The sequence below is a fragment of the Aythya fuligula genome, chromosome 6 (genome assembly GCF_009819795.1).
Source record: "Aythya fuligula isolate bAytFul2 chromosome 6, bAytFul2.pri, whole genome shotgun sequence".
Lineage (NCBI taxonomy): Eukaryota > Metazoa > Chordata > Aves > Anseriformes > Anatidae > Aythya > Aythya fuligula.
This window is the reverse complement of record NC_045564.1, coordinates 37222321-37237836: the sequence shown is the minus strand read 5'-3', so window position 1 is coordinate 37237836 and position 15516 is coordinate 37222321. Positions and strand designations below refer to the sequence as shown.

The 15516-nt window shown below is 40.9% G+C and overlaps 1 protein-coding gene across 1 annotated transcript in view; it reads right to left on the bottom strand.

The window, feature by feature from the left end:
* Positions 1 to 383: 383 nt before the first annotated feature.
* The window catches only part of KIF5C (kinesin family member 5C), a 58810-nt gene continuing 43677 nt past the window's right edge, over positions 384 to 15516 (bottom strand). Inside the window, exons 17-26 of the mRNA XM_032190417.1 lie at positions 15318 to 15435; positions 14746 to 14822; positions 13287 to 13396; positions 12394 to 12495; positions 11700 to 11760; positions 10482 to 10553; positions 9665 to 9769; positions 7207 to 7423; positions 6422 to 6535; positions 384 to 1007 (exon numbers count right to left, since the gene is read on the bottom strand). Of these exons, the coding sequence (XP_032046308.1) occupies positions 6429 to 6535; positions 7207 to 7423; positions 9665 to 9769; positions 10482 to 10553; positions 11700 to 11760; positions 12394 to 12495; positions 13287 to 13396; positions 14746 to 14822; positions 15318 to 15435 (969 nt within the window). The 3' untranslated portion in view covers positions 384 to 1007; positions 6422 to 6428. The remainder of the gene's footprint in view (positions 1008 to 6421; positions 6536 to 7206; positions 7424 to 9664; positions 9770 to 10481; positions 10554 to 11699; positions 11761 to 12393; positions 12496 to 13286; positions 13397 to 14745; positions 14823 to 15317; positions 15436 to 15516) is intronic.

Below are 15516 nucleotides of genomic sequence, written 5' to 3'. Positions count from 1 at the left end.
TTCTTTTCTAAGGCAGGGCCTGGGGCTTTGAGGGGATTTTTTGTTTCTTTAAGGTAGCGTCTGTTCCGGCAGGGGGCTGCTCGCTGCCGCCTCTGAATTCCGGTGTGAGCAGATCGGGGCTTGCCGAAGGCATGTGGGAAGGGGAGCGGGGGATGCTTGTCGGCTTTCCCAAGACAAGGCTTCTGCAGCATTCTGAAAGCTTTCAAAATCTCAGAGAGAACAACGCTTACGAACACATGGCTAGCCATCACACTCCAGGAAAACCCACCACCGTAGGGAGAACTACAAGCAGATCAGATCTCAAATTTAAGATAGGTCACACAGATATATTCATGTCACTACCACACTTCAAAAACCTAGACCTATACTAACAGATTTCTCTGCATCCCGTTTGATCTTTACCAGGTACTGCAATAAAGGTTATTTTGTACAGTCCAAAGATTTTTTTTTATCAGGATATTACAAATGGTTCTTTGGGGAAATTTACTTCCAAAAATGTAAGCAGTAAAATTAAACCATATAGCAGCACATTTTCATCCCCTAAAAATATAAAATAATATGTATATTATACAGTAAATCAGTCATGACTGAGCACAATCACCTGCCTTTGATGGCACTTGGTCACTGAATAATTAATTCTTTGATGCCAGGAGTTGGGATTTACTGATGCAAGAGAGGACTTCGAGAAGCATCGATCTGAGTGGAGAGGCCCCAACCTAACCAGCGCCAAGGGGTCAAACGCAGTCAGTGAGCGATTCTGAGTGGCAGACTTCCTATCCTTACTTAGATGGTTATGTTAAATACATTGTACAAGTATCTGTAGAAGAGTTGAGCCGAACACTTCTGTACACGTGGAGATCCTACGAAGCTCAAAAATACCTAGGACCGGTGCATCGCAGATGGCTGTAGGAAGCGCAGGATGAACGGGACGTGGATCGGGTTGAAGAGGAGGGAAAAAAGAAACTAGTGACTTAATGACAGTCCTTAACATGCTAAGTGGAACTGACCTGTCAAAAGAGAGCAAGAAAGGTAACGATAATTAGTGGAGGTTTTAGATGAGAAGGCAGATACGCAACGCGGCAAATAATTGATACCTATGCTGCACGGAAACCCGACGCGCGGCACACAAACAGCCACGACAACAGCAAGGGGAAGCACAGTTTTAATAATTCATGACATGAGCTCACTCAGCCTCGGAGGGGAATTTTTGTCAGGTCTAATTTTAAAGTTTCCAGCCCACAAATTGGCAGAGTCATAATGAAACCATTATCTTGATGAAATTCATTCTTTTGCCACCAGTAACACGGCATTCATGGCTTGTCTAAATACATCCTCAAACACGAGCTAAAGGTCTGACTTCTCCCCCCTCCCCTTTATCTCTTTGTTCTTTTAATGGGATTTTCCTCTCTACTGCTAGTCACCTGGACGTGCTGAAGAACAGATGTGTGCATATCTCAATTAACAAGTAACGAATGTAACTGCAATCGAACTTGCAAACATATTATAAAATGAAAGGAACAAAAAGAAATGACAAATCCAGAAAAATCCTTCAGCTGCACAGGTCTCCTGGCAGAAAAGTACTTTCCTGATATCTATATTATTTGCATATATCCTGGTAGGCATTTGAATGAATAATAATATTAAATAAGTAATTTGAAACACAGACTTTTAAAAACTGTTGCATTTCAAATTGCTATGCAGTTCCCATTAGCCATATGGAAAGCAACAGATGAGTAACTGAATGTGCCTGTCACTTCTTTTTTTAAAATAGCTAGTATAAAATCAGTCTTACAAAAGCAATGTTTTACTTAATTAAACGTTTTCTTGTATGATAATTTAGAACAAAACCTTTTGGTATTAAAGATCAAAGTATTATAAAGAATCATCTCCTCGCTGTTTTTTTTAAATTTACCCCGATTTAGCAGTGGCAATTGTAGTTCCTCCTAGTTGTCATCCTTGTTAACATCTTCAAGGAAACCAGGCTGGTTATTAATTCATGCCTCTTATTGCCTAGATTAATCTGTGGTCTGGCTAGATTAAATATAGTTATTCATCTTGCTCAAGGACGGGGAGGTGCTGGGAACATACCAGAGACTTCAGGATAAGGGAAGCCATTTAGTCAAGAGCCTGTTTGCACAGCGTGTTTCACAAATTCCAATCCCCTACAAGTCACTTTAATAATTCCAGCGAGCGATGACTGAGCATTACTGCAATTGTTGGCATATCTTCATTTCACTTTGTCTCTTCGCTTTCAAAATGAGGCATTGGTTGAGTTTGAGCAAATATGAGAAGGGCAGGACAGGCGGCACGGGGCACCTGAGCACCCCCAGTGCTCACCCACCAGTGTGCTCGGGGGTGGATGAAGATCTGCAGGTCAGTATCATCGGTATCAGCATTACCCTTTGGCCTGCTGCTCAGCCATTTACTGCATATCCTTCCCATGCACCTTGGCCCTACCTGGCCTGGGCCACGTTAGGTCCATGATGTAATCAAAGCAGACCTAAAGATGATCTCTGCTCCACCTGGAGAAAATCCTGAACAAGTCACAGGCTGCAGAAGTGCAGCAGCACCATGGCTCGCCTCTCCCTTTGCCACATGGAAAACATCACCATGTACATGTATGTACGTAAGAATGCATGCTCTTTGAAAAAATATATATTAACCTTTTCGAAGCCTGCACTGTATTTAGTTGCACTTAGAAACTACTCCTAAATATAGTTTTAAATATAACAGTATAGAACTAAGCTCTGTAGTTGACCAGCAGAGAAACCAAAGCAGCTTTCCACACGATCAGACTTGCAGCTCTTCCCAAATGGGGAGTATTGTGCTCTCAGGGTTTTTCAGTATACTTCTCCCCACAGAATTCAGAAACTGGAGAATGTATTTCAGCTATTTTTTATTAAAACAGAATAAAGTTTGCCAGTGACACCGAGCTGGGAGGTGCTGTTGACACCCTGGAGGAGGGAATTACAGCAGCAGGCACCAGGCTCTGCTCCCTGGGGACTGATGGCAGGAACAGCAAAGAGCTGTGCCAGGGGAGGCTCAGACTGGACATGGGGAAGAATTTCTTTATTTGAGGGTGGTCAAACACTGGCACAGGCATCCTGTGGAGGCAGCTGATGACCACTGCCTGGCAGGGGTCAGAAATGCACTGCACCCCGTCAGGGCTCCTACTGCAGCAATTACCTTCTCGCCACGCCAACGCAAACTCCCTTTCTCCTAATTCCATCAGATCTAGCTTTGAGGTGTGCCCCAGGTAACAAGTTCATTGCAGCCATATTTCTGAAAATGTCTGCGATTCAGACAGCGTAAGGAATTGCCTCAGAGAGCCGTTCCTTGGCCCACCGAGTCTTCTGTTTAAGCCAGCTACCAGCAATTTGCAATTTCTGACATTTTATTAACACCCACGTTTCTTTCTCTCCCATCTGCTGTTATCCAAACGCTAAACTTCTGGGGGTAGAAATCACCTCCTTACACAACGCTCATCAGCACCAGGCAATGTGGCCCAAACCAGGCTGAACTTGGCCCTGACCAGCCTCAGAGGCTTGCCCAGCTCTGCAGAACAAACTTTACCAGCAAACTTTGTACAAACAGCCAAAGCACTGCTGGCTGTCATTGATGGGGTCGTCTGCTCTGGTTAATAACTCCTAATCACTGACCACTCCAGCAGCAATAAGTGGTTATTATCTTTACTGCGAATGATGAATGAGCCTAAGACAAATTTCCCCTCGTCCTGATATGAAATTTTCATTCCAGAGATAGGCCACGTGACTTGACAGCAAACATTTATCTAGAAAAGTCATTTTTATTTCACTGCTGCTAAAGGAATAGAAAAGAAAGCTCTGTGCTACACCTACCTGGGTAGAACTGTGCTCTTCAAGAGCACGGGTCATATGGTGGGACTGCCAACAATGTTATGAAAATAACTCTTATAAAATGTTCCCTGCAGAAGTAACACCTTTACTAATACTCTTAACTTAGGTCCCCGGGCTTTCATCCGACAGGCTTAGAGAACCCAGCTTACTATAATACTCCTCAAATCATTTGGCAGACAAATACTTGCAATTTGCCAACAATGTTTTTAATCAAAGGACCAAAGCCAATGAGAACTGACCTTTTTTAATCAGCCTTAATTCACTGTATCTTCAAGAGATCCTTCTACATTTGTGCAAAAAAAAAAAAAAAAAAAAAAAAAAAAAAATCTAGACCTTAACTGGGTTAAAAAAAAAAGTAAAAATAAAGCCTAAGAAATACAGTTCTCTGAAGAAGCAATGGCAGCATGACATGTCCAATTGTTGTCTTATTTACAGTCTATATGACATTGTACAGCTAAGTGTTAGACTGAATCTTGAGCAGCAAGGAGTTTCAGTCTGATAAAAGCCAGAAAGGAGCATTACTATCAGCTAAGAAACACACACTTTTTAACTGGCTTCATTCCAATCTGCAGGACTTCCATTTGGTTTTCAGATCTTCTTCCCCCTATTTTTTTCAGAAACCATAAATCCCTAAGTTTAGCCAGCTTCTTCTAAGACCTTCCCTATTCTTTTTCTCCACCCCCATTGTCCACGAGCTACTCAGTGACGTGCTCCAAGCGCAGCCTGAATCTCCTCCGCCAACCTCAAATATAAGGCTCAGCATCTAAAACGTTTGAAAGAGAGACTCTGACTGGTTTTATTACCATCTAAAGTCCTATCTTACTATATGCCCAACTAGTTTTACGTGTATTTGCTTTGTTAATGACTTTTATTAATCTACAGCTATTCGCTTGACGTGTGCCTACCCCTAGTGTGTGGCCTACTCCAGCCTGCCAGTTTTCATTCCGCAGCAGCCGGTATATTAAAGCCCTGCCCAGCTTAGGCAGGTAGCAGCTTTTTTCCCCCGCAGAGCAGTTATTATGTATGGCTGGAAATAGTTTATAGACCCCTTTATCACACTCTTTTCCCTTTGCTCATTCATGGGAATGCAGAGAAGTAGATAAGGGCTAACATTCCTGTGAGACGGAAAAGCAAATTTCAGCTCAAAATCAACTAATGCACTGAAGCACTCAGCAAAGACTTGCCCTAATTCATCCACAGCAAAAATATGTTGCTTGCAGCTACAGGGCTCACAGAAAACACAATGAACAGAAACAATCCACACAACACAATAAAAGCTTGACTGATGTGATGGATGGTTTGCATGCATGCATGACACGAAGCATTCTCAAAGAAAAAAAAAAAGAAAAACACACCCAAGAATGCCAGATGCCTAAAGGAAACCACGTATTATCAGAAAAGAGTCGTAAGACAGAATTAATCCTCTGGAGTAGAAAAAAGCCAGACTTGGAAAGACTTTCTAGCAGTCCGTTGGCTGCTTCTCACAGCCACTCACTGCCATCCACCTCTTAATATGCCTGTAACAAAGTTATCAACTAAAATAATTACAGATGTAAAATATCTCAGAACTGATGAGCATCTAATGGGAGGCTGAGTACATGAAGCAGTCACATGGGAATATGCAGATCTGCTTCCCGGGACAAGATTTTTGCTTAGGAGAAGACCCAGAAACCCTCAAGCCCTTGCACTAAAGCAAAATATTTATATTTTTAGCTAAGAGAGCTGAGTAAGAGTACAAGCAAAAGAAGTAAAAGTAAAGTTTGCCAAATTCTGACACTCAAGTTTGGAGAGTTCAGTGCTGCTGCCACTTAAGGCTGCTTTTCCCCTGCTCTGGGCTGCAGGGCTCCGTGCCCCCCAGGCGGCTGATTACGGCTGCTCACGGGCATGGAGGGAGAGAGCTGGGGCTGGGGGCTGCCCCTGTGCTCGATGGGCAGAAGGAAAAAGTTAAATGCTTGTGAAGAAGCACGTTTACCATGTGGATCCATCGTTCAAGTAGTATCTCACCCTAAAGCACGATGTTTTCAGCTTCTAATGCTTTCCATTTTGGGCTATGCCCAGGAAAAAAAATCCTTATTCGTTCACAGGCAGCTCCTGCACAGGCACAGGGGTGGCTGGTAACTTTTCAGCTACATGGAACTAGTTCCTGGGTGAGTTACTAGAAGTCTTTATCCTTAAGGAATATCAAAACAAGGATAACGTCATCATGTCAGAGAAAGTAGAAAGCGAAGCAGCCCCTAGAACTCTATTTTTACTGCATGAGTTTCACACCTCTCTGTGCTAATTTCAGTACAGATTTGCAACAGCATTTCAGTTTATTAAAAAAAAGTTTTAAGTGATAAGTCATTAAAATAAAAACTCCGGGCAGCAGCTTGCAAAGTGCTCTAAACAAGGCAATCCTCACTTAAATCACTAATTTTCACGGTTAAACCATAGGCTAAAGGCTCCCACTGAAACCAGGAGAAAAAATACTGCTAAAAGCAGGACTGAAATACAAGAAAACTGGGTGATCAGAGAAAGAACGGTTGGGTAAGTTTCTTTGGTCTTACTTCTTGTCTATTTGGTGCTGTGATAGTAGCTGGAGTTTGACATCCCTCCCCCTCGGATGGCGTGAACAGCTGTCGGAGAAGACGCTGGGTAATGACCAGGGCGGATGGGCTTGGCTGCAGAGTAAAAGAAGAAAATGGAAAAAGGACATTTAGGTGTTTGTACAAGATTTTATATCTCACTTTATCCTCTAGTACAAACCTCCTTGTTTACCAAAAAGAAACTGTGCTTGGAAATTAAGTCTGTAATCATGCACATTGCATTCCCGTACCTTGGCCAACCACACAGTCACTTTTCTGCTGGTTGCAGAGCCATTTACCTGTCCTATCGTTCCTCTCGTCTTGTGTGATATATCTGTGGTGCAATCTGAATCCATACAACTGAATTTATAGGAATATTTGGCTCTACCCAGCCCAAATTAAAGCATGAGTAGTAATCAGACAAAAAGAGAGGAAGGGGCTGGAAAGCAGAGCAAATGTATGTGGGGGAGCAGGAAGAAAGCGAGAGACTAATTTAAAGAGACAAGTTTCAGGTTGTTGGAACGGTGCACAAGACCCATTATGCCATTTATTTACTGAGCTAAATAGCTGAGGCACTTTAAACTTTAGGTGGGGCATATTCTATTAAAAAGCGAACTCTCTGAAGATTCTTGTGCAACAGGGGAGAAGCAGACCCAGTGGTTTGCCCTGGACTCCTGCTTTCAAAGCTCTCTTTATTTAAACGTGAGCAAACAAACCAACTGTGAAATACGTGAGCAACCACTAGCCCTTTAGCAGGGTGTCCTTACCAATTTGAGCAGAGTGTGCTCTCCGTGCCATGTTTTTGGCTCTTACAGCCTCCTTAATGCGATCTACCTCCTGCTGGTAGCGCTTGCGGTCACGCATGGCGTTTTCCTTGGCCTCCTTCAGTGCGCTCTCCAGGGCCTTAACTCTCTCTGCCGTAGCTCTAAGTCGTTTTTCCAGCTTAGGAAGCTCACAACGAAGATCTGCATTATCACGTACCAACTGCAAGAAGAGAAGTTTCAAAAATTGCCTGTGAGAAACTGCAGGAGAGGTCCTCTTACAAGGAGGCAGAGAACATCGCTATTCCTCTTCACACCTTGTATGCCCTGAATGAAAGAAACAGGTGTGATTTATTTTCTTTTAATCATGCTGCTCATTTGTCCAGCTGAAGCTCCACGGGAAGATCAAAGAAGAAGAGAGTTTATTCCACTCAACAGGATTTCACAGATGATCCTGAAGGGTGAAGCTCCAGGACAAACCCATCCATTGCAGGGCGATAACCAATTTTCCAGACCCTCAGAGCAGCTGTGACAGAAACTGCATTTTTTTCAGAACACGGACGTGTCTGGCATTTCACAAATACTTGATCCTCTCAATACTTAAAAACTGCAAAGTGATTTCTTAGCAGTGTTTGAGGAGTATAAAGTTTCCACTTTTCCGAATAATTTCTAACATTATAAGCAACAGAAGGGGGATTCACTTTTAGACAAATAAAGCCTGATGCAAACAGAATTTCAGTTAGAAAAAATGGTACAATTTCTACTGAACAATTATAGCACTGCTAAAAGTCAACAGATTACTGTTCCAAAGGAGCGATTCTCCCCTTTTGGAGTGAAGGGAAGAAAACGATTTAACTACCATATAAATAATACAGCAAAGCGACAGCATGCAGTAACATTCACACATTGTTTGAAAATGAAAATGTTTTACACCTGCTAGTCCAGGCCGAGTGCCAGAAGAAAAACAGAAACAAAGCTTAAAAAAAAAGTTGTCACAATGTGCTTTTTCTGAAAGTGTTGAGCACATGTTCTACCCGACAGAATTTGAAATAAGAGCAGAATGAGATCATATTCAGGTCAAGTCCAATGTCATTTTTTAGTTAAGTTTCTTATGAGACACGGGCTCCTTGGTTGTTTTTGAGTAAATATGCACTAATGAGAGCTATAAAAATCTGTATCTGAAAAACCAGCAGACGCATGAACAGAGTGCAAAAAAGGCAAAACAGTAAAATTAAAAACATTATTAACACGTCCTGGTTTCCACATTTAGAAACTAGGTCTTTAAACCATCTGCTAACCAGGAACCTTAAAATACTGAACCTTAATGGACACTTGTCAGAGTGCAGCAGTGCCTGCATTTTTTGGCATTTCTACAGGAATAAAAAAAGCAAATCTTGGAGATCGCTCTGCCTCTCACAGGTTCAGAAAGCTGCAATGGAGAATGTCATGTTACGATTCAGACATGAAACCAGAAGCCTCTTTTACTAGTTTGTACTCTGCAGCTGAGAAGTGAGATACAGCTCAATGATGCTGACATCTGACATCTTTTAAGAGGGTGGAAGTTTACTCATTGGCAGAAATGAGCCAATTTTATCTAACAAGATATATATGCCCATATATATACACACACACACACCATTGATGTATACAGACTTGCAGGTAAGCAGAGGGTAAGGCTCTTTTCTCAACCTATTCCCTACATGCTTGCCTCCCACACATCCCCTCCACCTCCTAGTGGTCAGGCTGGCACCCACAGCAAGGGGAACTCTTAAGAAAGAGGGAGCAGATTAACGTGCCCAGAGATGGCCAGCCTCAGCATCCTGGGAAGGCATCAGCCCTTCAGCTGCACAGAAAACCTCAATTTCCAGCAATAAAAGCTGGGGTAAAGGAGGAGGAGGGGGAGATGTTCAGGGTGATGGCGTGTGTCCTGCCAAGAAACTGTTACAGGTGATGAGCCCAGCTTTCCTGGATGTGGTTGAACACCTGCCTGCCAAAGGGAAGAGAAGTGAATGAATTCCTTGCTTAGCTTTGCTTGCACGTGCAGCTTTTGCTTCACCTATTAAGCTGTCCTTATCTCAACCCACGAGTTCTTGCACTTTTACCTTTCTGCTGCTCTCCCCCATCCCGCTGAGTGAGCGAGTGGCTGCGAGGTGCTGAGCTGCCTGCCGGGGCTAAACCACAACAACACGCCAAGAAGTAAGGGTAGTGGGAAGAGCAGCTCTAACACCAGCTCCTAACATCAAGAAATTTAGTTGAGAACTATAGGTACCATTTCCTTAAACATACAAAAATGTAAGTTTAAAAAAAAAAAAAAAAAGTAATTTGTAATACTACAGAACAGTGTTATATGCCAAGATTTCTCCATGGCTGAATTTTCAGAAGCATTTACTATTAATGAGCAAAAAAGACACAGTAGCTTTTGATTAAATAGTAACTAGGCACTGGAAGGAAGCAGAGTCCCTACCTGTTTGTGAACCTTTGTAAGCTGTTCCAGGTTGTTCTCAAGAAAGGAAATTTTCTGCTTCTGCGCAGCACTTCCACCTCCATCATCGCTGTCAAGCTCAACGCTCTGCAAGGAGAGTTCCAGGATTCAGCAAAACCATGCAGAAACTCAAGAGGAAGCTCAGGCATTTCTGAATTTAAGCTTGCCAAAGACAGAAAAGTCTTCCAGAGCCTCAAATTGTAGAGAATTTATCTGTTTCTTTGATATTTAGGGGCTGTATTGCCTTCTATAAAGAAAATAAACCATTCTTGCTTAAAAATTATGTAGGGATCCTGAACAGGAAAATCACAGACGTTAGGGGAAAAAAGCACTTCCCTTTTTCCAGTTCTGGGAGACATTTTTAGCAAATAAGGGGTTTCAATCTCAAGAAATAAATAATAATAATAATAAACTCTTCCCCTAAACCACTTGAAAGAACTGAAAAGCAATGTAAAGCCTTTTAATATTTACACAACTTCATTCAGTGTGTAGCATGTGTTAGCACAAGTTATATTGAGTAATTTCTGGTATCCATTATTCCAACTTTCAGAATGCAGTAACTGAACTGGATGTCACTTAACTACCAAGACTTTTCCTTAACAAATTAGACCCAAAACCTAGATAAATATCAGAACACTCTTAATTTGATTACTCACTGTTACTGAAAAAAAAATCCCAGTTCGTACCCATACGTACTAGTGGATTCCAGCAAATCAAAAGAATGTGCCAAAAAAAAAAAAAGACTAAGACTCAAGATTCAAAAGACTCAAGCCTGTGGTTCAAAAGAGTGTATTCTTACTTTTTTAACACGGGTGGTGAGATCTTGAACAAACAGTTTGCGCAGGTTGTGAAGAGTCTGAAGTTCTCTTGCCTGGAAACAAATGACAGGAAAAACAACAGGCCAGTAAGACATCGTAGATAGTTTGGGGTTACAAACCAGAACAAACCACCTCTGAGGTAGATAATAGGACTTCATAGGACTTTAATGTGATTTGCCTATAGAGATGTTCCTGCCTGGACGTGCAGGCATTGGCTGTTCGAGCAGCCCAGTTCAGGCACTCACAGAGAGCCAGAGCACACACTCTTCCTCCTGCCAGTGCATCGCTGTGTGCTGTCTGCAACTCCAAAGCCACCTGTGAAAATACATCACCTCTGCTCTGGATGAAAGCTGAAGTCTCAGAACTGGCCATGGTTACACACAGCCAGCTATGTGAAAAAGCTCTGGGCTCACAGCGTAGCAAATTCACTGAATGGGGCTGAGTGCTTATTTGTAGGTACTTAAGATGTGAAAGTGCTCTTTAAGCTTTGGCAAAAATCCAGGCTTAGCTTTTTCTATACATCAGCTTCTGGGGCTCAGCAAAGTTTTGACCTTGCTCCAGACTGGATGTATGACACGAGATGGGACAACTCTGCTCCTACTCCCAGAAGGACAAAAATGCTAAATCATTTGCAGGGAAGGAATCCATCTAGATAAGCAAGTTCCGACCAATCCCATATTTCACCAAAGCCATTCTGAAGAGAACCATCTTTCCAAAGCTGGTAAGAGCAACCTTAGCCTCACAGAAACTTCCTGACCCCTTCCTTCACAAAATAGTCATCCAGATGACACCCGGTGCCTACAGAGCCTGATGCCTTCTTATGTGGTTGTGCAGGGATGAGACACCACATGCCTTTAATGGCACATGCCCTCCTGTAATTTGCTATGCTTAATTTTTACTTCCCATTGCAGTAATTATTAAACTCTAAAAATGTGAACAAAATTTTAATGTAAGATAGCTCGAAGATATTTAGGGGATTTAAAGGAACAACAAAGCAGAGTACCAATAGACAGACAGATTTCCCACAAGAGACAGAAACAGTAGCATTTTATCTTAAATTTTGAAAATTAATTTCACTATTTGAGGAAAATTTAGCCTATTCTGATATAAATTAGTCTTTTTCATGAGCACAGGTATAAGCGTTTTGGTAATACATCAAGGACAGAAGTAGGGAAAAAAAGCGTTTCAATAGGACATACCACAGTTTCCTCCAGCCCCTTAAGATCTTCTCTTGCTTGTTCCCTTTTATCATTAAGCAGTCTAGAAAGATCACAACATTAAACACAAATCAAAAATGTGAAAGTCATATGAGACAGAAGAGAATCAATCAACATTCAGTTTGAGTGGATTATCTGCAGATATAAGCAAATTTTTTATTTGTAGTTCTTTGATTGTCCCAAATAAGCAGCTTTCTCACATGGAATGGCTGAGACACCACGTCCATTTTAGCTGGCATTTTGTGTGTCCATATATGAAAGTTGTATTTCTCATTTCCAGGAAAGTGTTTTTTTTGTTTTTTTTTTTTTTGTTTTTTTTTTTTAAGCTGTTTTTAAAATCTTTTCCCAGTTACTGTTTTTTTTTTTGTTTCTTTGCTTTTCATTTTTTTTCTGTGTATTAGGTAATGGGGGTTTTAACACACACCATGATATTTCATAAAACTGGAGCTCTAAAACACCTTTTTAGCAACTAGCAAATCTATTATTAAAAAGCCTATGATGTAAAGAAAAAGAGTAAAGAGTAATCGTTCATTAGTACTGCATGTTGGCTTTGATACTGAAATGGTACTTTCAGTATGAATAATTCATCACAAGGGTTTCTCGGTAGGGCATTTCCTGTGGACACATTAAGACACTATATATTCACAGACACCAGGTGAGAAGATTGTTCACTTACATGAGCTTTTCCAGTTTCATTTCTCTTTCCTGGTCCTCAACTTTTAATTTATCATAGTCAGCACTCAGCTTTTCTTGCTCCAGTTGCAGCTTCTGATTCATACTAGAACACAAAAGAAAAAGTCTGTACAGCTCGGTCCTGAGGATCATAAACATGGAGGTAAGTCTCCATAAATAAAACTGAGTAGCTCTACTGCAAAATGCTGGAAAACATTAAGACTAAGGAATCTGAAAAACAACAGATTTTATTTTAAAAACCTTGGAGAATTAAACAGTGAGCCATAAACTCTCCTTTTTTGTTTCCTTTATCTTAAAGGACATGTGCTGATCTTGCAGTCTTTCTGTCCTGCTTCCTTATTTCCCTATTATCATTTAGCCACACTATAAATGTGGAAAGCAGGAACACCATGTCAGGATTGCCTAGATTTTATGAACTCTTATTTTTTAAGAGAACAATAAAAAAAAAAAAAAAAAACTTATTTTTCCAAGTGCTGGTGTATCCAATGAAGTTACATACCTACATCAGGAAGACATATTAAGGATGTGAAAATGGGACACATTTGAGTCTGTGACAGGATGAGTAGCTGTAAGAGGCCCTCAAAACCTGTATTTGCCAAATCTGTTCTCCTCCAAGCTTCCATTAACCACGACAGTATTCTTTTCTTTTCTTCTCCCCACCTTTAAAGATTTGTAATAGCTCCTCAGTACAGAACTCAACCCTTTAAGCCACAATGCAAAATAGTTCAAGTGTTGGCTGTTGCACATAAGGATACTACTTTCTGTGAGTCTCTAAAACAGAGATATGAATTAAGACTAACAAAACCAACCATAAAACAGTTCTACAGTGTCACAGAGCAGTGCAGGAACAAAGAAAGTGATAGTGAGTGAACATACTCTCTGATTTCATCAATTATTTTCTGTTTCTCTTCAATTTCATCTCTCAATCTGGACAGCTGCTTCTGATGGGCTTCCCTGTGACTCTCCATCTGCTGCTCCAGTGCCTTCTGCAGATTACAAAACACAAACCCATACATGAAACAGAAATCGTGTAGCTCACCTACGGTTTCTTTTTACGCATCAGCTAAATCAACCCATCTTTCTGGATTTGAGTGAAACTTATAAAATTACAACGATTACAAAATTGCAGCTACTCCACTACACGTTTCATTCAGGCAGTTCTCAGCAGCAGAATCACACCACTTACTGCTCCTTTTCTTGCAAAAATAGTGCATATGGAAAACAGGGTAAGCTAAAGGGGCTTTGAATATCAAGTGCCAAGAATGACACTTTTTATCAGCCTCCTCTGTTTATTCACCGGAAAATGAGTACAGACATACCTGTGACAGAATTCAAACCCAAAATGTTCTGCCCCTCTCTGAATTATTTATCCTCAGCCCTGTTATTTAAATTGTAGGATTACATATACTTCAAGTGGTAAGAAAAAAAATGCATTCATCTCCTTTAGATTGCTAATACATTTTTTTTTCTTCTAACTGTAAGAAATAACTGTACAGCTATTTTAATAACTTTAAGTTTTTATAATGGAGGTAAAAGTTCTCAAGCTGACAGGTCTCTATCACTACCCTTGTACAACTCTATTTTTTCTTTTGCATAACTTGTGATCCCATCAGAAACATGACTTGCACATTATTTGCTAATGTTTCCTCTTTGCATCCTACAGGAAGAAGAAAATATCAGAAAACGGGTTTAGATTTCATTATTATTTCTAGGACATGGTCAAAATTCTTCCCAAACAATTTGGGAAAGTGGTCTGGCCTCTTTTTCATTCAATTTTAGTTCTGAAATCATATTAACCCCAGTAGCCTGGATCCACTGCTTAGCAAATTGCCTTTGAGAGCTCCACTGACATAAAATTAGAGTAACATAGAGGTGAATGAATGTAAGTTTTCAATCATACATAAAACTGTTCTCAACTCGGGATGCAACATACAGGGTCTTATTTTTCAGTTCTCTGTTCATGTGATTTGAGGAACCAAGACATCTCTGATTAAGCAAACACAGTCCACCAGACCTCTCTACTCCCTGAAGTTGGCTCAGCATACAAACTAGTCTCAGAAGGCACACTCACATCAGATACTCAGGCTCTAACTTATTTTTTTCCTTCATCTGGTCACCAGCCTCAATGCTAGCAACTTCACCAATTTCAGATTGCCAAGGTCACTCAATCGTAAGAGGTCACATTTTCAAAGAGAAGTCAGCAATTCTGACAGAGGCTGAAAGGTTTTTTTTGAAAGCACGCAACATGCAAGGAAGACAAAATTACACCCTAATTATCAGCTAATGAATGATCTCACTGAGAAATCTGCTTTAAAATTGCAGCAGGCAACACTACCTTCATTTCCTCTGCATCCTGAAGCCGGGTCAGATGCTCCTTCTCCTTATCTTTGAAACTGACTTCGTGCATTTTTTCTGTTTAAAGTTTGAGACAGTTAAGAATTAACGAAACAGTTCTAGAACTTTCCTACATCAAGCCTTTAAAAAAAAAATCTGTGATGGGGCTAGGACGAATGGGTTAATTATGGTTTTATCTGAAGTGTAACGTACAAGTGCAATGTGTTAAATATTCTAAATCACAATTTTGTGAGTTCACTGCAAAATATAAGCAGACAAAAGGACTACAAAGGCAATAGTTCAATGTCAAAGCATGCCCTGTGTAATTGGGTCTTCCATGACTTCAATCTGTGTGCTGCAAAGCATAGGGCTAATAAATGAACTCAAATCCCATCTGTTCCATCATATTTCTGTGACAATAGGGATGCACGTATGACAAAACTAGAACAGGGCAGAAAATCAAATGCTGCAACGGTGCCAGGTGAGCTGTATTTATCATACTGTTGTCCAAAACTGAATTTTGTGAGATACAGTTGGTAAAAGAAATTATGACCGTAAGACCCAGCTCTGTACCTTGAGCACGCAACTTGGCAAGTTCTTCATTGAGAGAATCCTGCGACTCCTCCAGCTGCCTTCTCTTCTGCTCCATATTTTGCATGTAGTCTGTGAGGGACTTGATCTTTGCTTCATGCTTCAAAGACAAAGGGAATAGTAATGAGATGTGAGTACCACATTGTATTGCCTAAGAATTCAGGTACTATTCTAGGTAAAG